Consider the following 25836-nt stretch of genomic DNA (forward strand, 5'->3'; position numbering starts at 1 on the left):
CTGATGACCACTATTTTTGATGATGCTGTGACCTTTTCTTTGTTAGTCAAATCTGACACTTTTAAAAAAAATCTCATGTTCTTTATTTAAAACAAAAATCAAAAAAGTAGAAAGAATAAAACTGAGGCAGCAAACTACGAGAGGAAACAAGTTTGGCCTTAACAAACACTACAAAGACAGAGGAAGCCTGTACAAACCCAACCGCCTGCAAGTATGTGGTACAAATTAAAAACCTTAGAACAATAGTTTTATAAACCTCTTCAAGCTTTGTACAAAAAAAACTTCATAAATTAAAATTTTCTTTCAAAACAGCCCAATGTTTAACACAACGGTTACATTTCTGACCCATTTTTCCTTGACACCCATCTGCGGTTCTTACTTGGTTTAGATGGCATTAACAGATTCCTTCTCATATATAACGGGGATATCAAAAAGTTTTTTAAATATTTTTTTATGCACCCAACTATTGCTTTCTTTGTTGTTCCACTGAACAAATCTTACTGTCCTTGGAATCTAATGAGGTTTAGGTAGTTCTTACCAATAGCATGCAGTTGAACGCCCCCTTGAGAACAAACACAATGTTAGAAAAAAGTATAGAAGAAAAACCTAAAAATGAAACAAAACTGCAACATGTGACCAGCTCCTGAGCATGGCATTTGGAAGTGGGCTGGACTCGCTCATCTGGCTTAGAACTGAGGATCACGGAAGGACTGAGGTAGATATCTGGTCTTACTGACCACTTGTTGGAATATCAGAAGTGCACCTTGCTTAAGAATGTTATTTTACAAAATAACCATGATTTTTTTGATAGCATCTCTTGAGTGCTGTCATAATAAAGAAAACCACCTTCTTTAACACTAGATCCTCAATGACATTTTTCCTATTCTATAAGAAGAAAACTAGTCTGCTGCACTTGGATTCTGGTCTGTTTTTTTTACTTGTACATATTACAACTATACTGTCTGGGTCCAAACTGAGTGTAAATGTTGAGAAAGGCACAGTTAATTGTCATCCAAGCTCTGGTAAACGACACAGATTCTGTTTCCTCATTGTACAAACTCCCAATCTTTGGTGATGAAAACAAAGTGGCAAGTATTAGTATTTTGTTATTAAAAAAAGTACAACACAACGCACATCCTTTAGCTCCCGCAGCTTTGTGTGTGCACAATTCTGAATCCACGTGTTCCTCGTGGCTTTAAATAAAACTGTAAGACACACTATCATCTATAGCAACCCAAATTGACCACAAAAAGATGCCCGCCTCACTAACAATGTCAGCTAGTTTGCATTAGGAGGTTGGCTAAAAAAAAAGGCTCGATCCCAAAGATGATCTTTCAGGCAAAGATCCAGGACCATATATTTTTTTCTCAAAATAAATATTACAAAAAAATCAACAGGAGTCCGCACATACTGTACACACATCTATTTCTCCTTGGGCGGCGTAAGCTAAATCGCACAACATTGCTCCTATATAACTCAACTCCCCTTGCTTCCAGTTCTTTGTGGCGATTGAACAATCATTGTAGTAAAACTGTTAAGGCAAACTGTAAGCAGATCGTAAAGCACGACAGAAAAGGAAAACACCAAGACTTGGCCATGGCAACACTCGCACAGCAAGCACAAAACTGTCAAAATATTAGGCTGAAAAAGACATTGTCACCATGCATATTTTTTTTCCTTGTATTTCCTGGCCATCTTTGGTAAAAAATAAACAATTTATTGTATGAAAATAAAAAATAACTTTTCAAAACATGTTTGTAGTAGTTAAAATCATTTGATAAAGCGAAGAGTATGTTTTTGTGCTCTTCTGAAACGATTCCTAAAATAACCTCACGACAATTGCAAAACCAGTGCAAAACAGTGAAGGAACCTTAGCTTTCATTGCTTTTTTTTGTTGTTGCCGGGATTGCTGTAGTGGTTGGCAAACATTTAAGTCGGCACTACTTGGTTTGTTGGTAGGCATACGGGGAAGGGTTGCTGGAAGTGTCCACCTGAGAAGCAATTCCATTTTCCTGAAAGGTAGACCACAGACAGGCGAGTTCTCACACTTTTGCAGGTGAACTGACAATGTTTAACTTTTAGACAATGTTGCGCTTACTTCTCCAGGAACGGCTGCTGTTTGCATGTGTGTGTACTGAGGGATGTAAGCACCTGGCATGGGAGGGTTGGTGGCCATGAACTGAATAATAGAGAAAAGGCCATTGTCATACATAAGGTGCTAGAAAATAAAACTCAGGATTTAGGTCACTGATGCAGTATTTCAAATGTATGGTTTCTATGCAGGCCCAACAAATAATGATGGAAAAGGCTATGATAATATTCCAGGGGGAAACTTTGAAATCTATTTGGAACGCATGATTTAGTACTTCTACTACACACTGTTAAGATCATTTTTGATTTAACACATCATTAGACAAAGCACTATTCTCTTACCGCTCCTGCATTTGCTAAAGACATATGAGTCATTTGCTGTGTGAGGGGAGTCATCAGGGATGGAGGCTGCAGTGACAATGAGGGCTCCATAGAGGGAGACATGACTGCACCCTGGAAGAAAAAGCAAAAGGCGTGCATGCAGATATTTGATCAATCAAGATTACTTCAAGGGGGAAATTTGAAATACTTTCTTTTGTCTAACCGTTTTCTAAACCACTTATGCTGTTTAGGGTCACGGCCAGAGCTCATGCTGAAGATAAATGGAGAAGTTTGTGAATGGTGCACCTCATTAGAACTGATCCCATTCTGCTCAGACAAGTAGTATGTTAACTAGAATGGAGTAGTGACAGATCTAAAGGATTTAGGTTGGTGTAAAATTGGGTGTTGAGGCCAAATGAAACTCCTGAGTTGGAGGTTATTCAATCTGAAATTCGAAAGGCGAGAGCACAGCTCTAACATGAAGTATTATTTACGATTGAGTTTCTCCCATTCAACACAATTTCAAAAATGCAAATTTTTAGAAGCCATCACTGAAGAGTGTTAATCAATTCCATACTGATAACACATTTTTGATATCTATTAATGTTGCTTGTCATGACTAGAGCAGAAAGCAGGCTCATGGCCCGGTCAAGTTGCCTACATGTTGTCCATTTTTAGAACAAAGAAAAAACAAGAGACTCAGCTCTCCTTTCATACCCAGCTTTACTGTATTTGTATTATAAAGCACCTGTTGTAAAATGTCAAATTAGATTACAAAATGATCACTTCCTATGCTGTTCATTTTCTAGTTTGGGAGAAAAAAATCTTTTGCTAAAGATGGACACACAAGTAAAGATTTTTGGGTGGTTCGTGCTTACAGGGTGCTGCATGATGTAGGGTTGATGATGCATCCATGATGGGTTATGCACCTGTGAATTTACACAGAAAAACAACAAAAAGAAATTGAGCAATCCCCTTCCTATTTTATGACAAGCTGTAGACAGGCAGGAATGTTGTTTCATGGGGTGTAAAAGAGACGACGCCACTGGATCATCTTTTAAAATAGCTGAAGATGATGCATGACCAGAACTTCAGCAGAGATGCCATCATATAATAACATATATCTTTAGGTACACTTGCAAACAATAGAAAGGATTACTTAACAGTTGACATTGCCAAATACCTTGGTACTTCCAAAGTCCATCAACTAGTTTTTAATTTGCTTTGAACTGCTAAAATTGAGAGTTGTGAGCACTAAATGTGGAGCTAACTCCTAACTAATAGTGAACAAATAAAAACTCAGTGCTGTTTTTTCTTCCAAGTCAAATTATGTAATGGCTAGCAATACATTTGGGTATTGTCTATCTAATGTATGTATAGTGTTCCGTTCCGTGTAAGTGTCATGATGGATGAAGAGGAAAGAGATTTAATAAAATCAAACCTGGTATGCTGAAACTGGAGACATGTACGTGGACATGGGCGCATGAGCAATCATCCTATTTGAAATGCTGTACGCCGGTGGGAAGAATCTGGATGGTCAGAATCAAAACCATGTGTTCAGTAAAATCGATTGAATCTACAGTACATAGAAAGCATGGTAGCACAATTGCAGCATAAACCCAACATACCCATTTTGCATTGCGGCTGCACTGGGATCATATGTGAGTGTCATTCCAGCCTGGTTGAAAAAGGTGCACACAGGTTTGTTAAAAATGGTGGAAAATGCATGCTCTTCACTTTTGGCCTTTGTATAATGCACGGTTTGCTATGTTGCAAGGGCATGACCAGAATGTGTGCCAGTTCAGCAATACCATCGGAGAGAGTGGATCTAATTTTAAAATTTTACACCTTCAGTTGTGGTTCACATGACATTCTTGGCACAGCTACTTCGGTGTGATGGTTTGTATCCAGAGCAAGTTGGGACAATCCCACTATCTTCAGTAGGTACGATGTTGTTACAAAAAAGAAAAACTATGCTTGACTCTTGCGTGTCAGTTTTAACAGCAGTTTTAAAGTTTACAGGGCAGATCCGCCCAGGAGAAAAAAATAAAGCTGCATTTAGTTTCAATTGTAAAGTTGAAGAATTTGGTTGTATATGCTTACATTTTACAAGACACCTCAGTTTAGCTATAAACAACCATTTTACCCCTTATTTCTTTACTTGATGTATTTTCGTGGCAGGCACAACAGGATATTTTAAGAAAAGAGAAACCAATATACTGCCCCACTTACCAGTCTGGCGTTCCCATCCCTTAGCCAACCTCGACCATTCTGAACAAATTTGTTTTGTCCTTGTCTCTTTTTCTGCCCACCGTCCGCGAATTTGCAAAGCAACGGCTCAGCAGGCGCTGGATTGAAGACAAGAGATTTAAAACTAGTAGATTTGATCAAACAGTTTGGGTTACAACACTGCATGTAATGTGATTTTTTTTCCTGAACTGTCATTGACTAACCAGCCAGACAACACAGGCTTCTAATTTGGCGACTGTGGGGCTGCAAACCACATCGGCCTTCTGAAAGGAGGCTCGCCTGGAAGGGACTATTTCTGTCTGATAATCTAATTAAAAAGATTAAACAAGGAGGGGAGCCTCTTAGGCTCACTGTATATGATCTCTAGCAACAGACCCTGATTGGGAAAAAGGAAACCAGTTGGCTGACCACTTCCTGCCTCTGAGCTCTCACACCCAACATCAGAACATACGTAAAATACAATAAGCCATGTGACTTTACTTTAACCAGAAACTGTGATTGAACGAAGGCATCAAATTGCATTGTGATACTCAGATCATAAGCTCTACGTGCTCTATAATATTCCCAAAATCCTAATGCTAATCCTATAGTTTACATACCTGGTAGGCCAGCGGGTGTCTTGATGAACTTGCCATTAAAGTGAGAAATGACTGCTTCACATTTTTCTGTTGACTCCATCCTTTGATTTATGGGAAGCAAAACACAAGACTATCAGCAATCAGCGTTGAAACAAGATCAACGAGCGTGAGCTACCATTGCCTCAATAATTAAGTTAGTCACTGTGAAACTATTTACTATAGAGATCATGCCAAGTGATTCTAGCGATTTAGATTAATGTTCGAAAGAAAATGACTATGTGAAAGAAACAAAGTGTTCTACCTGGCAAAGCCTACTCCCCTACTTGCTCCACTTGAGTCCCTCAAGACACGTGTGGAAATGACCTGGCCAAAATGCTTCAGCATGTTCTCCAGCTCCTGCTCATCCATTGACAGAGGCAAGTTCGATATATACAAGTTGGTCGGGTCTTGTTCTTGTTGCTGTAAGGCAAAAGGGGAGACGTGTAGTGGCACAATTGCACAAAAAGAATCGACACACAGCTCAAAAAATGTCTCGTCCCATATCTATGTGACATATGATCAGGTTTTGGTAGAAAATGGCCACAGTGAGGAGTGATGCATTACACTACATGCAGTCACAGAGGTTTCATGCTCACATCAGCTCATTTCTCTTCTAATGGTATCAGCAAAAAATGTGTGAGATGGCTACAAGACCCCAGGGAATGGGATTTTGGCATTAATATTAATCAGCTTTACAGCATTGCTGTAAGTGTCAGATAGTCACCAAGGTGACACAAAATAAAAAAATAAAAATCAACTGTTCTCAATTAAACAGAAAAAGCAAGGCAAAGAAAATAAAATGCAGAATAAACAGATTCAGAATGTGTAACTGGTTTGGTAAGATTGGAGGTGACAGGGCGGTAAGCATGCTTGAGCATCTTGGTTGTCTCAACTACACATGACCATACAATGATTTTAATTAGCATATTTAATTAGGTTATTAACATGGGAGCTGTTCCAGATTCACCCTGCTTCAATGTCGAGTATCGGGCCTCACCTGCTAGGTCAGAGGAACTTCCTCTGCTAGTTTAGCTATTCAGAGTGATTATTGTGCTCCGGATTGCTCTAACCCCTGACCAGATTCTTGTATTTTCACTTGACAATAAAAACGGACAAATCAAAAGGAACTTACAAGTTTAGTCCAAGCAGGTATTGGCAATGGCAAGGAAGCAACTGAAGAGAATGACTCGAGCTTTATTTGGGCACACTGACCTTCCACAATGTGAAGATTAAACTTGAGGACACCCCCTGAGGCTACTCTTATTATATTAAAAGGCTAAATGGGTGCACAGAAGCATGACAGGAGGTACCGCAGAGCCCCGAACAAGAGAATGAGGCCAAGGGTTCTGGCTCACTCCTGTACGAGAAGTAATTACCCCAACAGATTCTAGTTTCTATGGAAACACAAAGCTAATGTCCAACGTCAAGTACAGCCAGGGAGTCCAATTCTAAGACAGTGACATTGCTAAGAGCAGTGCCATAACAAGTTGGCTGGTTAAGAGGGCCAACATTACTTAATTTCTGATTTGCATAATGAATACGTTCATCAGCAATCTCTTAGGACATGTTCACATTTTTATCAGCTTATTAGTACCAATAGGGAGAAACATTAGCAGATTTTTAGTTATAGCCATAACAGAATACCAATTGGCACTGAGAGTAGTGCCTATATAGTGAGAATATCTCAGAAATCAAAAAAGGAAAGACAAAAATATCATGATGACGGATTATAAAGGATAATTATCAGTTTGCAACACATTCTTTCAATAGCCAGTGATGGATTAAATGAATATGATGAAATACATACTGGGCTCAGCGTGATTAATTAATAATGGTTTGGAGCTATAAATAGTTCTGAATGTCAGCGCAGCCATTTTGACCATGAGTTTTAATGTGAAAGGTTGCACATATGTCCACCTTCTATTTTGTGAGTAAATCTTAATAGTTTGTACAAGGGTGGTCTAATACACAATGACTGATTTAGAACAGAGCACTTAAGGCAAGCAAATTTGCTTGCGTGCCTAAAAAAATGTTGTGAATGGGCGTTAGTTTTTATGTGACATGTACAAAAGTGTGAAATTGACGCACATTGATGTGAGCATATTGAGTCTTCACCTTTGCCATCTGTGCTTGAACACCACTAGTCTTTAGGGCAGAAACGGCTTTCTGAGCTGCAGTGGGACTATCAAAATCTACAAAGCCATATCCTGAGGAGACAAGCAGAACAGAAAGAACAATATAGTAAAGTCACCACCAACCATATCATGTAGACTGCCCATTCATTGTCCGGTGGAAGGTTTGTGTTTTTTTTTCATTTCGACTGCTCTAAGCCTTGCATTGAGGTTATTTTGTTGTACATGTATGTTTGTAGAATGCTGGTTCACTATGAATATATGCTTTGAAAATATACGTGTGGAAGAAGAGCAGCAAAAAGCGCTGAGGATGCAGATACCACAGTGATGTTGGCGGCTGATGTCAGCTCTTTGTTCTGTGGTGTACAAACAGGGTGAAGCCATAGTGCCTGCCTTCTGGTCAAGCTATTTTTAGCCTGTTCAAACTAAATAAAGGTGTATATGGGATTGGATTTTAAGCAGAAAAATTCATACCTTTGCATTTGTCTGTAGTCTTGTCCAGGATGGCCTTTGTTGATACTATTTTGCCATACCTGAATGAAAAGCAAAAAGTTCAGTACAGTGGTAAGAAGTTTAGAAAACCCTGATAATTTTCATTTATACTCTAAATCAGTGGCAGCTTTATTTTAAAAAATGATAGAGAGGTTAAGTATGGCTTATATATGAAAATAATTGAAATCATCAAGGGTGCCCAAACCATTTCATACCACAATACGTGTAGGTGAACTCTGGTTTAGCAGAAAGGAAGCCAGTTGTACAACATGGGCAAGGGGAGGGTTCCACAACAGTGACATCACCACAATGGTATGAGACATAGGAAGTTGCTGCTATGCAGGCGTCACAGTCTCTACTATGAGTATGGAGACATGCTCTTTCACTACGGCTGGATTTGCACAGCAGATCTAAGTTTCAAATTTGATGATACCTAATACCTAATTCAAGAATTGTGTTAATGTCTTCTTTTTTTCTATGTAATTCAAGTGACAAATTTGATGTTGGGCTTTTATACTGTCAAAACCACAACAATGATTTTGTGGTAGAAGTGAACAACTATGAATGCAGAACTGTGCCTGGTTGGCCTGGTCTTAAAAGGGTAACCCCATTGGCCAAGGAAATAAAGTTTTTCCTTTTTAAATCCCATATCTGAAATGCTCCTCTTGAAAGAATTGGATGGCGCATTTTCTTTTCTGCAAATTAATCTTATGATTGTATCTGCAAAACTAGTTCTTAGATGTCTGTACCAGAACAGTTATCTTTAGAAATAAATTAATGGAAGGATTGCTTAAAACTTTATCATGTACCACAATTAAATTTTGCTACACTACAAACGAAACTATATTAATAGCAGCCAAGAATGTAAATTGAGCAAAGTTCTGTGCGTATATCTCCAGATGCTCCATAATTCAACTCAGATTCCAAAACGGCCATGCCTGATTATACGATCTGTTTTCATCTATTCGGTCCAAATTGATTCACTGTCGTTTCAATCACACATACTTTTCTTGTCATAAAAGCAGTTCATAGCACTAAGTCAGTTAAATGTAATTATTTGACTGCTACCATAATTTGGAGCAAGACAATCAATGGCAAATCATTATGAAATAATCAAGTGCACTACTCACGGCTGACAGAGTTTGACCAGGTCATGGTCTGTTGTTGACGGGGACAGCCCTCTGATGTAGAGGTTGGTTTTGCTGAGTTGTTCCCAGCCTGCAGTACTACTGCTGCTGTTGGTGCTGCTGTTGTTACTTGGGCTGGGTGGAGCCATGGGGTGAGACAGTAGGGTGACTGGTGACTGGAGAAGAAAACAAGACCGAATTAAGGTCACACTGCATCTTAAATCAACTACAGTCCAAACCTGTATGAGCATTTGGAACATTTTAATATGGCAAAATCTGCACTGTGGAAATAGTAAATGCTAATGGAAAGTTTAAAAAGGCCTTAGCTATTTTCTCCAGAGCACTAATTTAATATTAGAATAATTTTAATTGTGACTTAAAACACTGTACAATCCGCTAACATTGTACACTGTTATGTATACTCTTTTTTTTTTATCCTCCGAGCACATATTCCACCTTTTTATTAATATTTTGGTCCAAACATAAGCGCTAATGCTCCAGATGGAATCATAACATTAACTTCTAAAAAATAAAATCCAACCACTTATGAAATGGAGAGGATTGATTTTCAACCAACTAATCGTCCTTGTCCATGAAGCAATGCCTATCGCTTGTTTTGCAGTCATCGAAATTGAGGCGCATTTAAGCCCTTTTGCTGTGACAAAAAAATTACTTGTTACAGGGTGTTCAGTACAAACTTAATATTAAAGCAATATAAGCAAGGTCTGTCGTGCACCAACCGATTTTGTCAAATTATACAGAACTGTCTGCCAAGAGTTATCACATATTTTCTGTAATGTTTTCAAACATATCTAGTTATGTTTGGTTTTAACAGTCAGAATCTGTAAATTTTGGGCAATTTTAAAATATAGCTACATATAGGGACAGCAATCGGGTGAAGTCATTTGTCACGTTTGCCCTTTTCAATCGTAACTGAAATCCCCTGAATGGCATGGATCAAAGATTGCATACTCTACTTGTGGAATAGCTGTTAATACACATGCACACACGATTAAATGGCTGTTATGGGTCTGCTTCCACACGTGACATGTTTGATTCCAATTACAGTGTATAAATTGCCAATGAATTTGTAAGCTCTTGAACCCATGCACATTTATTTCATCTAGCACGGCACTGACTCTGCAGGATTCTGCGCCATTGGGAACACTTAATGACTGCCAAAGGACTCGGGAGAAAATTGAGCTAAACTTTAAAAATTACAAAGACGATATGAAAATATATTAAAGAAAACAATTAGAGGATGCAAATAGGTAGTGATCTTGTATATGCAAGGAGCAGTTGCACGTTGGGCTGGCCTAAGGCAGGGACTTTCCATTTCTTTTGTCTGGTGTGCCGCAGTTGGAATATGTGTATTAAAAATTCAGGCATTTGTGATTATGAATCAATTAGGAATCTGTTCTCATTGACACCAATCTCTTTCATGTGAAAAAAAGGCCCAATGCCAATGTTATACTTGTTGCCACTGGTACGAGGAAAACATTGGTTCCAGAATAACTTGTCCTGGTCTGAAGACAGCTTTTCCCTTCAGGGATTTTTCAGTGATTATCCCCCACATCTACCTTTCCTTTAGGAATCTAAAACTAAGGAGCTACTAATGGAATCTGAAACATGAAGCGCTGACATGACTGAGCAATCCAAATCTGGACTCTAATGGAGAATATTCTGTTTTCTTTGTCTACTCTTAACCGGGAAATCAAGCTTGGATTTTTGCCTTATCTTGTTATTGGTCATGCTCCTCATTGTTCTCCAGTTACCTCCTATCCGGCCACTGCTGGCCTCTAAGTTTATTATGAATTGACTGAATGAATCAATGTGGCATGGTTGCTTTTTAATGAAAGGGTAAAAAACAAAACATAGGTTATTACTCTCCTCACTGCATCTGTGAGCAATACTGCTGTTGTCAGACGAATAGGTGATACTCTAGTACTAGCAATCTCCAAATTGAAAACAAAAAGCCATCAGTATGACCAGTTTTTAATGGCAGTCTCATAATTACTTCCCTTTTATAAAGACCATGACTGTCATTAATTTTTACAATTCTGCAAACTTATTTTCAGAAATCATAAGCATAATAGAGTAACAATAACAAAATTCAAATTCCACATTTGCTCCCAAATGCAAGGTGGCGCAGTTGTCTTACATTGTAGCCTCAATAACCCAAATTATCAATCTGATAAACAATTAAAGGCAATTAAAATTATAATGTATACAGGCAACTGTTCAAGGAAAAAAACAGCAGTAAAGTTAACCTCTACCTTGGTTTTTCCCAATTATAATTAAGCAGAGAAATGTCACGAAAAGCATGAATACTGAAATAAGCATATTAACAAATTAATGTTCTCAATCTGAAAAGTCGGTCTGTTAAATTAACACGACACTATTATTCTGCTTTAGAATGGCAGCAGGAGGATAAACAGGTTTATTGGTCCTTCTGCCAAACAATGAAAGAGCATTTGCCTATTGTATCACAACATATTACCTGCATAGATGCATGTTATTGATTTTAAAAGGGGGGGGAAATTAAGTCTTCTCTCACACAGCACAGTTTGAGAATAAATGCTGTATTCTATTTAATTGGGAGGAAATAAATAACAGATGAACTAATACTGGTGCAAGGCCTTCTTTTGAAACAAGTGTGGCCAAAACCAATGGTCACTGAACGGAGTGTAACTCCAAAGCGCAATATTGCATGACCTATTTTTTCCCCACATTCATGTATTGGGCTTTTGGAGGGGAGAACACACACCCTAGTTTGCTGAATACACATGTTGGTAAAACCAATAGTAGAGTATTTTCTTTCTCTCAACAAGTTTTGGTTGGATAGGGCTGCAGTCATTAAATCCTGCAATCAAAATAAAACTCAAATACAAAATGTTATCCTCGAAGCTTGACAGGGATATTTATTTTACACAGATTATACTTACAGTTGCTCCTACCACTATATGTAAAAACTACTTGACACCTAAACTGAAAGTCTGTAGTAAAGTCCATAAATTACAATATTGATAATAATAAAATAACAAGATAACGCGCAATGTGCACCACAACAGCACATCTAAAGGTTTGCTTCCTGATGTTGGCTCTCATAACCCACCATTGTTTGTGGTCGTACAAATCAAGGATAGACACAGCTGTCGGTGCACTTTATTTAAAAATATTAACAAACATTTTCAACAACAGGATGCTAAAGTATTGAATCATTGATCTGGTTAATTTCCACCCAATTTATCAAGCTAGGCCTCACCTTCCAAATAAAACAGAGCAATGACAGTTTTGGTTTAATTTTGCAATGAATACATAAGAAGTTTGACCATATATATCCGTAAGGAATCTGTAAAGATTGCATTGTTTTTACTTGCAGTATGCAGAATGGCAAGGAGAATACGAATCAGAATGACCACATTACATTAATTGAAAAATAAATTGATTTTACAAGCAAAAGTGTATTAGTGATGTGTGGTAACCTCTCCAAAAAAATCAACTACTTAAGGCAATAGATAAGAGTGTCAGTCTAAGTAGAGTTGGATTACAGTTCAGCTTGAGGGGGGCACTTCCTTTCCTTATGGGAATAAATGAAGGTTGAATTTTTGGCTTCATTAGCCGATCAATTCACCCGGATACAGGACTGAGGGGAGAATAGGGAGCGGACGACATCTTATCAGTCAACAACAGACCAGCTGAGCCTGTCATACTGTATAATACGCAGGGCTTTCAGTATTAAGCCTCGCCCATTGAGCTCCTGTCAGAGGATAACAGCATGAACATGAGCAAATATGCTTATTATTTAAGTTGGTTTGACTAAATCAGATTCCAAGAGAAGTCAATATGTGCAACTGGGCCAAATTTAATCCATAAATGCTAAATTATTCACCTTTCAAGGACATTTCTGTAAAATGCAGTAGTATGGTGTATTTATTAAGTATATGAACAAAACAATCCATTTACTTTGTAGGCCTGAAACTTGATGGAGGAAAACTTTCATTTTCCTTGGTCCTCTCGGGTTGCTTATTAGAACCAAAACATAAGAGTCCACAAGCTCGTTTCTATGCATGATGTAGGCAACCGGTATTCATCCCATTCTCAAGAGACCTCTGAATCACACACAGGCGCCGAAACAACACAAACCTACTCCGCACATGTCCTCATTATTCTTCTGACTCAACCTTACCTTTTCCCATAGAAATCCATGTCCTTCGTTGGACCGTGAACGCAACACTCCAGTTGCACACAAAAAACATCGAGTTTCGGTGTGAGTTTGTCGTGCTTGTTTTCCCGATCATCAAAACTGTTGCTAAATAGACACTGAACGAAGTCAGTTTAAAAAGCATGAATAGATATAAAAGCTATTGATTACCTGTTTGCGAAACTGCGTCCTTGGTGGGTTTCCAGTATTAGAAAATATCATCCTCAATCTGATTATGGGAGAGTTGGTTTTTGCTTGGGCTGGAATAACTATGCCCCTCACCTAAAAGTAGGAAAACCGGATGGCATATATCGTCCGCTCAGTCGACTGACGCACACAAAAATGGAATTGTAAGCATATCTGTGGTCAAGCAGCCTCAATATCGTCGACTCTCCGGCAACTGTCGCCCCCGTCCCAACTCCGAAAACGGCCCTGCCTTGTATGTTTGACGGGCTTCATGACTCGCAGTCAGCGAGAAGCAGGAGTGAGGCTGAAAATGTTGGACTAAACCATTTGCCCAGCCTCTTAGGGGTGGTGCAAACATTATGCGGACGAAAATACTCGATCATTGCTCTATTTTTGCAAAAAGAAAGGAGATCTAACACTTTATGATACACACTCCGTGATGGAAAGTTGAATAACGTCGCATTTAAAGCAATATTTAATCAACCCTTTGCCTAAACGCACGCCATTTAACAGCGGCGTCGATCCCACCTATGTTGTTGTTTAGAGTGTTTAATGATGCATACTTAACATTCCGCGATGTGACTTGTCCTCATGGCTCTGTGTTTTCCTCTCACCATTTCCTTAAAACGTGCTTTTCCACAAAGGAGAAAGTATGAGCATTTGGTAATCGTGACGATTTTAGATTCCCATGGCACGACGTATTCTAATGTGGTCTCATAGAGCTCAAAATTACAACGCCGATAGTCACGGTGATGTCAACAAGCTCTGATGTAGTCCTCGTAAATTCATTTCAATGTGTTAATGAAATATGAATTTCGTCACAATCGTGAAACGTCACACACACACAGACACACAAACACACACTTACACAAAAACGGTCAAATTTTGACACGTTGCTGACATGTACTACGCCGTGTCAGCAATATTTGTGTCAATCAACACTAAATATGATATTATTTGATGTTATTCCATCTGTGAAGTTTGGATTGGCCATTTACTATTACAATTTAAAGATTTAAGTTCTTACACATAATTAACTCACTGGCCGCCATTGACGGTGATATACGTTTAATCCATTCTGGCTAGAAGGTTCAAAATGAATTGGATGTCAATCACAGTGAAGTGTTTTTTTAAATATATATGTATATTTATACTTTACTATTGTACTACCACAGCACATACACTTGGAAGAACTCAGATCTGTCTGAATCAATAGTGAATTACAATTGGATGCTTTCAAAGCATATATCTTAAAAGTTTAAATACTTCTCCTTGTAACTTAAAACTACATTGAGTTATGGTATGATATCATTAAATACTGTAGATGTGAATAAATGATGGGTCCTACCACAATGAACCTGGAGGTCCGTGATTGACTTTATCGATTGTCCAAAGGGCCAACAAAGGTTCCAAGGGTCAGCATGAGAGGAAAGAGAAAGGGCTAAGTCAGTGCTTTTGCTATTGTGGGAACCAGGGAAGAGGCAAATAAACCAGTTCCTGTTTGTCAATACTTAATATTATTGGCAGCATGTGACTCTGAATACAAATTTTAGCTGTTAGCCGTTCCATAAGAATGCTCCTATATATATATATATATATATATATATATATATATATATATATATATATATATATATATATATATATATATATATATATATATATATATATATATATATATATATATATAGCATCTGTCGTATTTTAAAATACAAATTTAAAAAAAACACAAGCACTATATACATCCACCTGAATTGATGGCATAGTGTGAAATTGTCTCTTCTGCCCCTTCACTTTTGGTCACAGGCAGCAGTGCTGCTCTATTACATGAAAACCCTGTCAGCAAAACATCACAACCACCTTTTTTTGCACCAAACACTTCTGAGCTTGTTCTAAAGCTGTAAGTTGCTTCCTATCTTAGCTCTTCTCATCTTGGACCCGAAGAACCAAAAATCAGATAAAGCTATTTCATGGAATTTTATTAAAGTTAAGGCTATATAGTCAGCATTATAACTGACAATTGTTGGAAATATAGTGATTGCAACATCAATCAGATTCATAGAAACCAATTTCGCTGTGATGCACATAGGGGATTTCCAAGGGAAATAAAAGTGTGCTTATTTCAGGACTTTTTGGCTTTCATACAGTTCCGGATCTTGTGCTTTTAAAAAAATAAAAAATAAAAGAAAAAAAACAGATTTTTTTCAACAAAGCTTGTCTCTTTCTTGGTTTTGTATTTTATTGGCTAATTCTCAAATGCAACATATTCTTGCATTTCTTTGGGCACACGCCTTGCATTGTATTGTCATCTCTGTTGAATTCTCAGTTCGACAGCCTTTCAGCAAGAAAGGCATTTCACTTTCATTCTTGATTTTTAGATTTACCACAAAAGACAACATGTCACAATGAGTATATTCAATATTCATATTCAAAACCGGTTAAAAAAATACAGAAATAATTACTAGTGGCATTTTACCCTGATATTCTAAATCCTGTCTAGTGAATGAGAGGAAATACTTGACAGCAGCAGGAAAGGTTTCACTTTGGCACTCTGCCTCCATTGCGTTTTTGTCAAATGTACCAAGAATGAGATTCATTGTGTTCTTTCAGGCCTCACATTGATAAAAACAGCTCCACTCTGCCATTTGAGTATGGACACGCCTTTGCTGGGCAACTCCTCCAACTTTGTTGTAAATTCTAAATATAGATATGTTATATAGTGTCACTGCACGCATTCTTGACGTTGGTGTAGACTGAATTTGGGTTAACATTTTTTTATTGTGTCCCATGTAGATTGATGAGAATTGAGTGGTTGAGATGGATACATTCAAAAAAATACTGATAATCATTTTTGCTTTGAAACTTTAATGCATTAAACTTAGAAGAGGAATTACAGCATATCCGGTATGCACTCACAGGGGAATTACCTGCCAAGAAGTCCATATTGGAATAGTACAAGAGTCAAAATTATTTTGAATGTAACATAAACCAGAAGTTGTTTGGTTTCACAGGCATCAACTGTTGGTGACGAAAGTCTGTGACCACAAAACTACTTTTCATGTAATATTCAGAGATTGAAGGAAAAAGTCAACAATTCCAAGAATAAGTTTGGTACATAATGTATTTTTATATCACGTGAACTGGAAGCTGTTTGGGGTCTGCTCAAAAATGTTTGGGAAACACTGCTGCAGAACATTTTGGTCATAATTTCTAAATAAACGTTTAGTGCAAGCATCACAAAAACTTCTCTGAATTGGGGGGTGTATACTTTTTATGTTCATCTTAAGGTTGCAAGTATATATATATATATATATATATATATATATATATATATATATATATATATATATATATATATATATATATATATATATATATATATATATATATATATATACCAACCTTCTACTCATACATGTATAAAAGTTTCAGCACTGGTCTGATATAAAACAGACTTTTACAGGAACTTTGAGCCCCCGCGAACTTGGAAGGTGGTTAATTTTTTGTGACAAAACGCTGAGTAGAGAGCTGAAGAGCCTTATCCTGCAAGTGGCAGTCCTGGACTGATTTGAATGACAAATCGTCGACTAGTGTGAGTGCCTCTTTGCACACACAGTCTCTCTCTGCCTATAGTCTTTAAATAGCCGGAAGCCCCCAGGCCAGAGCCTCTACTAAGATAATGTTGGGTGCTGCTTCACCTTCGGGTGGAAGTCAGCATGGCTCGTTGCTCCGCTCTTGAGGACATCCTGTTTGCTTACATTCCTGAAAGTAGAGGACAGGCGTTGCGACATACTCACAAAGACTGTCTTGCCCTGCACAATTTTTGTATTGTTGGGAATCATTTACATCTTAGATCTTGGAAACTTTGTGGTAAGAAGAGGTTTTGCTCCATACTGTTGATCCGGACACCTGAAATTTGATCTATCTTGTGCCTCACATTCCTCCCACTCTTTCATACATTCCGGAGTCCTTAGCTTTGCCATCCATGTGATCTCCCATATTTTTGCAAACCTACGCCACACTGTTTGTTTTCCTTGAAGGAAGCATGAATGAAGCACATGCTGTCACAAGATTTATTGCAAAGGTCCAGGAAGACCTTTATCTTCCTAGTGGCTTTTTTTCGTGCAGGTACCTCATATGATCCTCGTGTGTGCAGTGCAAAATACCATATGTAGTGAGGGCTTGATATGTTTTTGCTCTTGATGCAGTGATATATCTGACTGTTTTTCTTAGAGTGATTTTACAACATTCAAAAACACTGGCTCGTATCTCAAAAGATTACACGATGGGTCTCTTGCTCAAGGCACCTCAATACTGTACCTAAAATAATTGCCATATACGTTTATTCACATACCTTGTTAGACTCCAGACTTTTGGCCTTAAACGTTGTTACATTGCACTCCACAAATTCTTTAGCTGCCCTCTGCTGGTCACTAAAAATATTAATACGTCAAATTTGTATTTCGGGTAGGCTATGGAATTATCACAGGAAGTAGCTGAATAAAGTATTGTGACTTGCACGTTTTCTTGCAATAATTTTAGTGTAATTTGGGGCCTTTGATTTGCTTTTTAAAATTTTGGTTAATGCCATTGGTGTTTTTAACATAAAGTTCATTTATAAAGCTATTTATTATTACAAAATTGATTTACATGAAAAAAAATAATACAATAATGATTAATAATAATCCCCATTTTACACGATAGACCACAATAGTATAACCAAAGTAAATTATGAATACATGACCGTAAATGTGATGTCCACATATGTGGAGGGCAGGTCATTTTTGCAATGTTCTCCGTAGTGGCGTTACAACAAAAATTCCCCGCACTGTTAAACGTGCATATGCTAAGGACTAGAAAGAATGACTTAAAAGTTTGTTGAAAAAGAAGCAGAGGAACAAGGTGAGCTGAACCGAGCGGTTCCTCAGTTGTCGGGGCCGGTTTCTAAACAGCAGGCGTGTGGGCAGGGCCAACCTCCAAGTTGCGCTCCGCCGCGCCTCCAGTCCGCGCGTCAATTGGCTGAGCGTGATCGAAGGCGGAAACGCACGGAGAAGTGGGGATTCCCCGAGGGAAGTTCCCAACTCCGCTAAGTAGGCTATGTAAAAACACACACTTCGCCATATCCTCAACCCCACTTCCTAAGTCTGTGTATGTGCGTGGGTGAAGAAGAGCATGTTATCCACTCAATAAATGCGATTTATAAACCCCAATGAAGGTAAGATAACGCTCAAAGGCATTAGTGACGTGACGTGAGACGTCAGCTCGTATTGATCGTTGTCTAACTTGACTTTGTCATTACGGATCTGTAAGATCCTCTTCTAACAATTCGCCTGTGTTATGAAGTTTTATTGAAAAGTAGTAAAGGAGACGTAAAATAGAATTTAAAAAAAACAATTAGATTTGCTGTACCAATACTTGACATGGAAATGCATGAAATTGTTGCATCTTGATTTAGTAACTATTTCTGCATCTAAAAATGTTATGGTGCACAATGTTGGGTAAATACGTTTATTCTGCCTTATTGGCATGTTACTCGTTATTTAAGTTTGAAGTTGTTCTCTTGTATTGCTCAAGTTGCCATCAAGTCTTTTTTGCAAGTTTGCCGTCTAATTTAGGGAAGTATACTTGCACGATTTACTTCGTTATGTTTCCCGTATTTTATCTTCTAGTGTGTCTTTTCATCATTAAGTTTAAAAATTGTGGAAAATAACTGCATTGCCGTTGCTGCTATTTGTTGCTTAATTTGATGTAGTAGCGAAATATACTAGATGTTTCAGAAAGGGGGAAACAACTAAATAGTTTGCTCGTTAAATGGACAAGTTGTACTCCAAAAATGGATAAAGAAAACTTTTACTTTAGTAGTAAGTGATATCTTTTTTTAAAATATGTAATTGTTGAAAATGCTGTGTATATCACAAATAAAGTTTCAAGTCAAACTAAAATGTCTATATAAATGTGTAAATACTGAAATTATGATGAATTTATTCACAAAAATGGTTATTGTGAAATCTGACTTTTACCGCCTTTCAAATTTAACTAATCTTAAATCAGAATAACAGCTTGACACAAACAGTATGTATGCCAAGACTTCCAACCTACTTTTTGCGTGTCTAAAAATATTTATTCAAACAAGCAACGGCTTTTTTCTAGAGTAGCTGTAGATATATTGCTTGACGATGACTTGCATTGGCAGGTCCCATGTCTGCTCCGTCAGTAATGATTGTGGTGCAGGCGGCATGGAGAGGAACATTGGAGACCAACTCAACAAAGCTTTTGAAGCTTATCGCCAGGCCTCAATTGAAAAGGACAATGCTAACAAGGAGCTGCAGCAAATGGTGAGGGTGCAAATGACTTCCATCATTCGCAACAGTACATCTCATCTCAAGCTACAATATCACATCTCATCTCATCTCATTTTTTGATCCACATTAACCTCACTAGGGTCGCGGGGGGTGCTGGAACTTATCCCAGCTGACTTCGGGCCAGAGGCGGGGGACGTCCTGAAATGGTGGCCAGCCAATCGTAGGGCGCAAAGAGACTAACAACCATTCACGCTCACACTCATACCTAAGGGCAATTTCGAGTGTCCAATCAGCCTACCATGCATGTCTTTGGAATGTGGGAGGAAACCGGAGTACCCAGAGAAAATCCACGCAGGCCCGGGCAGAACATGCAAACTCCACAGAGGTGGACCGACCTAGATTTGAAACCAGGTCCCCCATAAATCCAACCATGCAATGTCTGTTAGGTGTCTTCACAAGTGTTAAGTTTGGCTTAATCACAGTTAATGAATGTTAAAATATAGTTTGGGTAATGTTTATAGGGATGGAATTTTGAAAAAAGGACAATTTAGAAACTCTTTCATTTATCTTGCTCCAAAGGTGACAGAAATATTATATTTTCTGATTATAATTATATATGGCAGGGTTCATACAAGTAATGTATCATGTTAAGGACTGTTGGTGATTCCATGGATTTTGGCATGTTTGTGCACCTAATCAAGTGACCAGTAAGCGTACGTTTCAAAAACAAAGTCAGATGGAAGGGCATATGTTTTAAAATCATGTCTCATCGCTGTTATGTTAAATGTAGCGGGTGTTATGCTCGGACCAGTCATTCCTGCATGAGCCAATAAAACATATTGTTTTTACAGACACAATATTATCAGAAACACACTCAAAAACTGCAGAAACAAATAGAAGACCAGCAGCAGCTGATTGCACAACTCAAAGCGCAGCTGTCCACAGCAAGGAAACCATCAGGTTAGTGATCGCATTCTCATCCTCATCCATTTATTGCTAGGATTCGGCAAGTGCAAATTTTGATGAACTCTTTTGAATAACACACTGCGACATTAATCTGCAATGCCACTTGTGTGATGTTAATTTACACTCTTGTAATTTAAGGGGAGGTCCAATGCGAGTCGTGCAACCGTCTCAGTGATGAGGCCAGCGCATATGGGAAAACACAACATCCGGTAAGTGAGATTCATCTCTCTATGGTGGGGGGAAAAGGAACCTCTATAAATGACTTTTTGCTTACATGCTACATCACTATTTATTCTTATGTGTATACATATGTGTATATACCTATATATATGTGTGTGTGTGTGTATATATATATATATATATATATATATATATATATATAAATATATATAAATATATATGTATATATATATATATATATATATATATATATATATATATATATATATACACACATATATACGTATTGTGAAATTCAAGTGAAGTGATTGAAGATTGCATCATTTCTCTTTCATCTTACTACAGTAATTTTATTTAGCATCACATTTTAGACTGTGGTTAATTACACATGATGTAATTGGTTTAAAATGCGTACTTAAAAATTCTCTTGAACTGCAATTTCACTTCACAAGATGGTGCTAAAGGACAATTTTCATGTAGCTTGAGTTAAGTAAGATAGCTTCTCCAGCGTGAACAAATGCAACTTTGTAATTTTTTTCCTTGGTAACTTTAACCATTTTATTGGCACTTTTTTTTCTTTAGGAGACTATAGGTGCCCCTGCAGTTTCTCCATTAAAGACTGCCAATAACAGTGTTGACTAGTGAGTCTTTTTTTATTCCCCTTTTAGCATGGAGACAAAACGCAAGTTCATGTTGGCACTTGTCTCATTTGCTTGTCAGTCAGGACATGTTGGATGCACTGGAAGCGATTCATGGCACCTTTCAGGAGATTCGTTCTCTATCTCGAAGGCAAAAAGACCATCTCAAGAGATTCCGCGGAGGAATTGAAACCACAAATGGTACACATTCTAGAGAAACTTTTTCTTATTCACTACTAATTATACATGCTTGGGATTTATGGTCATTTACACCCTGGGTCACCAATGGGCTCCAGATTGTGGCATTTTGCATATTGCACAAATGAGCTGTTAATAATCATTAATATGAAAAAAATGATACTTGTGCCGCTAAAATTTCAGCCTATCGGGACACCGTAAATGAAATGAATTAGTCTGGACATTATTATATTCAAATTACTGAAATCTACAGCCGACAAGCTGTTTAGAAACCAATGTGAAAAAAGTGGAAAAGTCACTTGAGTCACTTGTTTTAACACATACAGTATCTATGGTATTCACCAATTAACTTGTGCTGTGGTGGCAAATGATTTGTTATATAGTCTTACCGGTAACAACTCATACACATCTGCACAAGTGTTGTAAATAATGCTCATTTTTTAATGACACCTTCAGAAAGGTGTTAATAATAGCAACATGCTTATAGGTGTGGCTTTAGTACAGTGACTTAGTACGACACTGCATCCAAACAATTAATTGGTGTACTCGCTTTAGTTATACAAAATGTGCATTATGTTATTCCAAGGCCCCCAATCGGCTGTGTATAGCATCGGAACATAAAGGGAGAGGAATTTCAAAAATATTTATGACGATAAACATTTGTTTGATCTTTGCATATCCATTATCTTTTTATTTTATTTTAAACATGCCTACACTTTTTGCAACTAACCTTTGACCACATTAAATGCATAGTTTAGTTTATAGTCAATTCAAACTAGACAGTCATCTTTTTAATTTCCTAGAAGACGTCTTGTATTGCATCTCACTACTACATGCGGCACTACTTAATAAAGTTTATATAAAGATATGTACAGTTAATCCCTGAATAATTACGACAATATATTCAACTGGGTGTGGGTTTTGTATCCGAATTGACTAAGCTTTGCAGTGAGCCTCCTACCCTGCTCACGGGTAAGAAACTCTCTCCCAAAATCAATGTTTATGTGCCATCTCACAGACCAGCAGTTCTCCATGCCGATCCAGTGCACAGACCGTGCATCAGACGCCGAACTGCCCGTCTTCGCGACATCGAGGTCGACGGCGGATATTCCGACACCACTGGCATCGCGTGCCGCTTGCCACGATGACAGGGACTTTGTAGACTCTCTCTCCAAGTTCAGTGTCAAATTCCCACCTCCTGCGGACAGCGAATATGACTTCCTGAACAGCGCCCCAGAGAGGGACGTTGCTCAGCCCGTCCCCGTGAGGAGGCCACTTGACGGCAACCCTATAGCAGCCGACGTCAAGAAAGAGGAGGAGGAGCCCTCGGAAGGGCCCGTGCCTTTTATCATCCATACATTCCCCTCCCACTCGACATCCTCCTCGCTCTCCCAGGAGGAGGACGTTCGGGGGCCCCAGCAGGTGAGAAGCTGGTCTGAGAAAAGTAGTCGCATATTATCAAATTCGTGTAGTCTTAACTAATTGAGGCGTGAAGATGTGTGAAGTCCAAAATAAGCACCACGTCTATAATTAAACCCATTATTTTGTAATGAGTGCTAATCCCTTATTTTTTCTGTAAGCGTATTTGCCGGAAGGTGGGAGCCAGATGGAAGGGCCGCTCACTGACAGAATGTCGTTATTATACTATACGCATTTTTGATTGGGGATATATATAAAAGTAATTTAAGAAATATAATGTGGAAAAAACAAAATTCCACCTTTTTGGTAATTGATTAACAAGCACAACATTCTGTAAGTAGAAAAAGTAATGAACGGACTATTGCTTTTTCATCTGACTCTTCCTACCATATCTGTTGGTGCAACCAAATCTTTTTGCCTTTGCATAAAAATACGCCTTTTCTCTTTTAGCCTTTGTGGAGCCCAGAGTTGAGTGAGGCAGCTGATGTGGAAGCAGAGTCGACGACGCCTCAGAGCAGCATCCCAGATAAATGTGCTTTCTGCCATGCTGTGGTTCCTCAGGAGCAAATGAACAGCCATCTTTACTCACATTTTCTCAAGGAGTAAAAAAAAAAAAGCAGGAAATGTACATGGGATTTATGGCTATTTATACTATGGATCAGGATATCAAGGCTTCACACTGCTCTCTCCTAAAAATGTAACCCACCACTGACTGTTGCTGCCCAGAGACTTACTGTAAGCGTGGCTTAGTGTTGCCCGCCGTTATCTATGTTCACTGTGTGGGACACTGCAATGAGACTTGAATTAATGTTATTTAATATTGAAGAATTGAATGGTACAGTCGCCTTGCTTGTGTGTGTGCGTGCGTCTTTTTTAAAGTTGTATAATGAGGAAATAAAGCCAACAGTGAATCATTTTATCCAAAGATGGGCAACAGTGTAATCATTTGGTTTGTATAGTTTGACATACATTTTCCATGAATAATAGTTTATCCATCCATTTTCAGCAACTCTTATCCTTGTCAGGGTCGTGGGGTGCTGAAGCTTATCCAAGATGTCTTTGGGGGAAAGGTGGATGACACCCTGAATTGGTCGTCACCCAATCACAGTGCACAAAGAGGGAGGAACTACTCATACATACCTAAAGTCAATTTAGAATGTGCAAATAGCCTACCAGGCATGTTTCTGGAATGTGGGAGGAATACAGTATACACAGGGAAAATAACAACGCACAAAGGCATAAGGAAAACGTGCAAATTGCATACAAGAAGGCCCAAGTCTGGGCAGTTTCCCTCAGATCGTCATTCAAAATGGTTACTCTTGAACATTATTGCATGCTATTTACGCAACAAATTGCTTCATAACTACATTAATATTGCTCAACTTTTTGAAATGCCCCATTCAAACATCCTAAGGAAGGAGAAGATCTTGGCCCAAGAAGAGATGTGAATCTTACTATATTTGGTTTAACTAAGAGGTACAATAAACTATATTATTCAGGCTGTTCTTCTTCAGTGTTGGCAACATTTAACCACCAACCTGTTGTCTAAATTTGGATAGTAATGTGAAACAGCTGTCAGTGGACCACAGGGGTGTTTTTCTCAAACATTCGCAAGTTTGCGGCCCTTTTCAGAAGTTTCTGTGCCATGTGTTCATTAGGAATGGAAATTAGTTTTAATCCTTAACAACATGCCACATCAGGCACAAACGTGCCGTTCAGTTAGCTCAATTAGGTCCTTGTTTGTCAGCGCCTCCTGGTATATGCTCATATTCTCTGATTACTATATTACTTTGACGACTGAGCATTAATTACATTGGCGTTGGAGCTCTGAATGTCGCCTATATTGTTTGTCGCGGAGCTCTGTCATCTTTGGCCTTCACCATGATTGTTTATAATATTTCTTTGCAAATAACTCTTCAGTATGATTTTTCAGCACAAATGAGACCATCTGTGTGTGATTTAATTCTTAGTTGAATTAAATTGAATTGAGTTTAATGCCTTTATTGTCATTAGACAAGTATATTGAGATTTAAAGCTTCACCATGAAGTGGACACAAAAATAATCAACACATAACTAATAAATAAGTAGTCAACATAAATAAGTAGCCAACATAGACAAGTAGTCAACATGAATAAGTGGTCACATAAATAAGTATCCGGGTACAAAAAGTTTCAATGTAAATGCTATTCTTTTATTAACTACCTTACTGTGTCAACACTATAAATACACGTGTTAAAAGACAATGACTAAATATGAGTTAAGATTTACAGGTTTCAGGCAAGATTATTAATGTAAAAAAATCTTGGCTCTCATTTTAATGTCACAAATACCTGTAGACTTGTTCTTATACTCACTTAGAGGATTTCTTTTATTTCGTTTCATAAATAGCCATGTACATCTAGAGATTCTTCATTTGCCATGCCAAACATAACATGTTTATTAGTGCATTTTTAATGACACACTACGTTTTGCATTCTACAGCACTGAATGGGCTGGTTTTTTTTTGGGAGGGGGGAGTTGTCTGGCAAATAGAGATCCCTAATGATCCTTTCTGGTTAATCTGTGAAAAGTCGAACATAGTGCGGCCTACACGCTTTTCTCTCTGGGAGCGTGAACAGCTGCTTGCTCATAATTACGTTGTCATTCATTGTTTGGAAGTGGAAACTACAATTGACAGCTCATATATTTGCTTTCTCCCCCCATTTTTTTTAA

General features: G+C 38.1%; 2 protein-coding genes across 4 annotated transcripts; one reads left to right on the plus strand and one right to left on the minus strand.

Annotated features, from left to right (window-relative positions):
* Positions 1-1320: 1320 nt before the first annotated feature.
* rbms1b (RNA binding motif, single stranded interacting protein 1b) lies at positions 1321-14135 on the minus strand. Of its 3 annotated transcripts, none has more exons than XM_077616800.1 (13): positions 13984-14135; positions 9034-9206; positions 7886-7944; positions 7368-7486; positions 5542-5699; positions 5262-5341; positions 4645-4760; positions 4041-4090; positions 3854-3941; positions 3291-3341; positions 2434-2544; positions 2099-2179; positions 1321-2012 (listed from the first exon to the last, which is right to left on the minus strand). In XM_077616800.1, the coding sequence occupies exons 2-13, from the start codon at positions 9177-9179 to the stop codon at positions 1941-1943; spliced, it is 1131 nt and encodes a 376-aa protein (XP_077472926.1). In that variant the 5' UTR covers positions 9180-9206; positions 13984-14135; the 3' UTR covers positions 1321-1940. The 3 variants fall into 3 exon arrangements, with proteins under 3 accessions (XP_077472926.1, XP_077472924.1, XP_077472925.1); XM_077616798.1 differs by lacking the exon at positions 13984-14135 and adding an exon at positions 13406-13924; XM_077616799.1 differs by lacking the exon at positions 13984-14135 and adding an exon at positions 13406-13913 and having other exon boundaries at positions 7395-7486.
* A 4345-nt stretch (positions 14136-18480) lies between these two features.
* tank (TRAF family member-associated NFKB activator) lies at positions 18481-24048 on the plus strand. Its single transcript, XM_077617191.1, has 8 exons — positions 18481-18635; positions 19614-19755; positions 20574-20682; positions 20827-20897; positions 21451-21509; positions 21589-21707; positions 22723-23126; positions 23574-24048. The coding sequence occupies exons 2-8, from the start codon at positions 19657-19659 to the stop codon at positions 23727-23729; spliced, it is 1017 nt and encodes a 338-aa protein (XP_077473317.1). The 5' UTR covers positions 18481-18635; positions 19614-19656; the 3' UTR covers positions 23730-24048.
* The last annotated feature ends 1788 nt before the right edge of the window (positions 24049-25836 follow it).

The sequence above is a fragment of the Stigmatopora argus genome, chromosome 13 (genome assembly GCF_051989625.1).
Source record: "Stigmatopora argus isolate UIUO_Sarg chromosome 13, RoL_Sarg_1.0, whole genome shotgun sequence".
In the NCBI taxonomy this organism is placed as follows: Eukaryota; Metazoa; Chordata; class Actinopteri; order Syngnathiformes; family Syngnathidae; genus Stigmatopora; species Stigmatopora argus.

Coding starts and splice junctions, on each gene's coding strand:
- rbms1b (XM_077616798.1), bottom strand. CDS start 13,456: ATGATATTTTCTAATACTGGAAACCCACCAAGGACGCAGTTTCGCAAA. Junction 7,487..7,885: donor GACTACAGACAAATGCAAAG/GTATGAATTTTT, acceptor TTGTCTCCTCAG/GATATGGCTTTGTAGATTTT. Junction 2,545..3,290: donor CCTACATCATGCAGCACCCT/GTAAGCACGAAC, acceptor TTTTTCTTCCAG/GGTGCAGTCATGTCTCCCTC.
- tank (XM_077617191.1), top strand. CDS start 19,657: ATGGAGAGGAACATTGGAGACCAACTCAACAAAGCTTTTGAAGCTTAT. Junction 20,898..21,450: donor ATGGGAAAACACAACATCCG/GTAAGTGAGATT, acceptor TTTTTTCTTTAG/GAGACTATAGGTGCCCCTGC. Junction 21,708..22,722: donor AGGAATTGAAACCACAAATG/GTACACATTCTA, acceptor GCCATCTCACAG/ACCAGCAGTTCTCCATGCCG.